The sequence below is a fragment of the Chrysochloris asiatica genome, unplaced genomic scaffold, assembly GCF_000296735.1.
Source record: "Chrysochloris asiatica unplaced genomic scaffold, ChrAsi1.0 scaffold00442, whole genome shotgun sequence".
NCBI lineage: Eukaryota > Metazoa > Chordata > Mammalia > Afrosoricida > Chrysochloridae > Chrysochloris > Chrysochloris asiatica.
In genome coordinates, this window is record NW_006408960.1 from 607302 (window position 1) to 609443 (window position 2142).

The 2142-nt window shown below is 49.4% G+C and overlaps 1 protein-coding gene across 1 annotated transcript in view; it reads right to left on the reverse strand.

Moving 5' to 3' along the window:
- Positions 1-1234: 1234 nt before the first annotated feature.
- The window catches only part of SLC35E1 (solute carrier family 35, member E1), a 14086-nt gene continuing 13178 nt past the window's right edge, over positions 1235-2142 (reverse strand). Inside the window, exon 6 of the mRNA XM_006877112.1 lies at positions 1235-1557. Coding sequence (XP_006877174.1) covers positions 1327-1557 — 231 coding nt within the window. The 3' untranslated portion in view covers positions 1235-1326. The remainder of the gene's footprint in view (positions 1558-2142) is intronic.

Consider the following 2142-nt stretch of genomic DNA (forward strand, 5'->3'; position numbering starts at 1 on the left):
TCTACTCTGACCCATGGGGATGCCAGGAGTAGGAATGGACATCAATAGACAACCAGGAGAGAGACACAGAGTTGTAAAATGCCAGTAGTAAAAATCCAGAGTGGAGCAGGAGCCGGTAAAACTCCCTCTCTGAACAGAGAAACCTACCAATCACCAGGAATGAAGGGGCGGGTGACTGTGACAAGCTCTTCACAAGCACCAGCATCTATCTGTCCAAGAGGCTAGGGACATCATTATCATCACTGAGACCCCACAGCCGGCAGCCCCCTCAGTGAAGCTGACATTACCTACTGCCTTCCTGGCAACATGATTCTGCCAAAACCCAGACTTCTTCCTAGGTAGACTGGCTGGGCTCTCAGAGGCACAGCCTAGCTTGGTACCCACCTTTTTTCCACCCCAGAATATGATTCCAATCTCACAAAAATGATGCAAAATAGAGTACACAGTCAAAACACTGTGGTCTTGTCTTGTACACAAATCCTTGATTCCTGTAGATTTCCAACAGCAGGGTCATTCAGGAGGCGCTTTGCAACGTAACTCACTGTTTCCTGCTAAACACTGAATGCGACAGACAGCCCCCCCCAACCTCAATTAAGAACTTATCTTGAACTGTGTAAAAAGAGTTTTCTACCCACAAGCCAGTCCTCGTGGTCCCCTTATGCTTATGGGGACCAAAGCATAAAAATACACAACTATAAAATATACCCTAGACAAATGCAAACTCCTCCCTCCCCATCAACTGTCCTACTGGGTCATCCCAGCAGTGATGGAGACACATCAAAGAACAAGGACGACAAGAAACAGCCAGAGTCCTGAAGGAGGACCCCCCAGCAGCCTTTCCCCACCACCGATGCTCCCCTGCTTTCACTTTCTCCTCGCCACCCTGAAGAGACTTAGCCTGCTTCCCAGCAAGGGCAGAAAGGGGCAGATGGGTGAAAGCCGTTTCCTTATTCTACAGATCTGGACCCGTGCCAACTCTGACTTGCACAGCAAAGAATTAGGTGGCAGGAATGAAAAGCAAACTGGTTTTCACTGCAGACCATTTGCCAGTAACTGTAAACAGCCTCCGGGGTTCCTGGGGAAACTGGGTTCCTCTCTGTTGCCAGAGTGATATTAATAATGCTCACAGCGCCTCCTCCGCTTCTTGTCTGGGTGAGTCCTGTTGTCCTAGCTGCTGCTGGCCTCCCACTGCCCACGGAAACACCGGAAGCCGGAAGCTGGGGGCAGCCCCATGGTTCTGTATTGTCTCTTCAGCTTTACATTCACTGGTGGTCAGAAGTTTCCGGTGCCGCTGGGAGCGGGGGAAGGAGTCCAGTGCACCCCACTCTACACGTCATAACGGTTCAAACTGTACGTGTTGGGGTAGCTCTGCCGGCTGTACTGAAAGTGATCTGTTAAGATGCTATTGCGGCTGTAGTGATGGTCTATGTGCTGAGAGGAGAAGAGACCATTCTGGGGTTTCTCCAGCCCACCCTGGGGATGCTCCTTGCTGCTCAGGTCCCCCAGCGTGCTGGGGAGGAGGTGCTTCCTGGATTGCTGGTTGGCATCATACTTGGTCTGTGTGGGAAAGAGAAATTAAAAAACCATCCAACTCAAAACTTCTACAAATTAACAACAAAAGAGAAACAATCCAATCCAACCAATGGGCAAAGGGCTTACACAGACATTTCACCAAGAGGATACCTTGTAGCTAACGAGCACATGATTTGCTATGTTGCTAAGTACTGTCAAGTCAGCTGGACTCTTAGTGATCCTGTATAGGATTTCCAAGGAGATGGGGGACTTGAACTGCTGACGTTGTGGCTCTAGCCCAGTGCTTATCCTACAATGCCACACCAGGAGATGCAAATTAAAACCTTTAAGGAGACTCTTCCTATCTTCGCCTTCGTGTGAGCACTGCTATTTTTCACCTTCGCTCGGTCTTCTCACAGGACTTTCAGGACCAAGAGATTCCTGGCCAAGAAACAGCAGCAGAATCATCTCATCCCCCAGTGGGTTCGGACGAAGCTGCTAATCACATCAGGTATGACTCCAAGAGAAGATTCTAGAAAGAACCAGACACTGCTCTACAGGAGTCGGACGAAGCTGCTAATCACATCAGGTATGACTCCAAGAGAAGATTCTGGAAAGAACCAGACACTG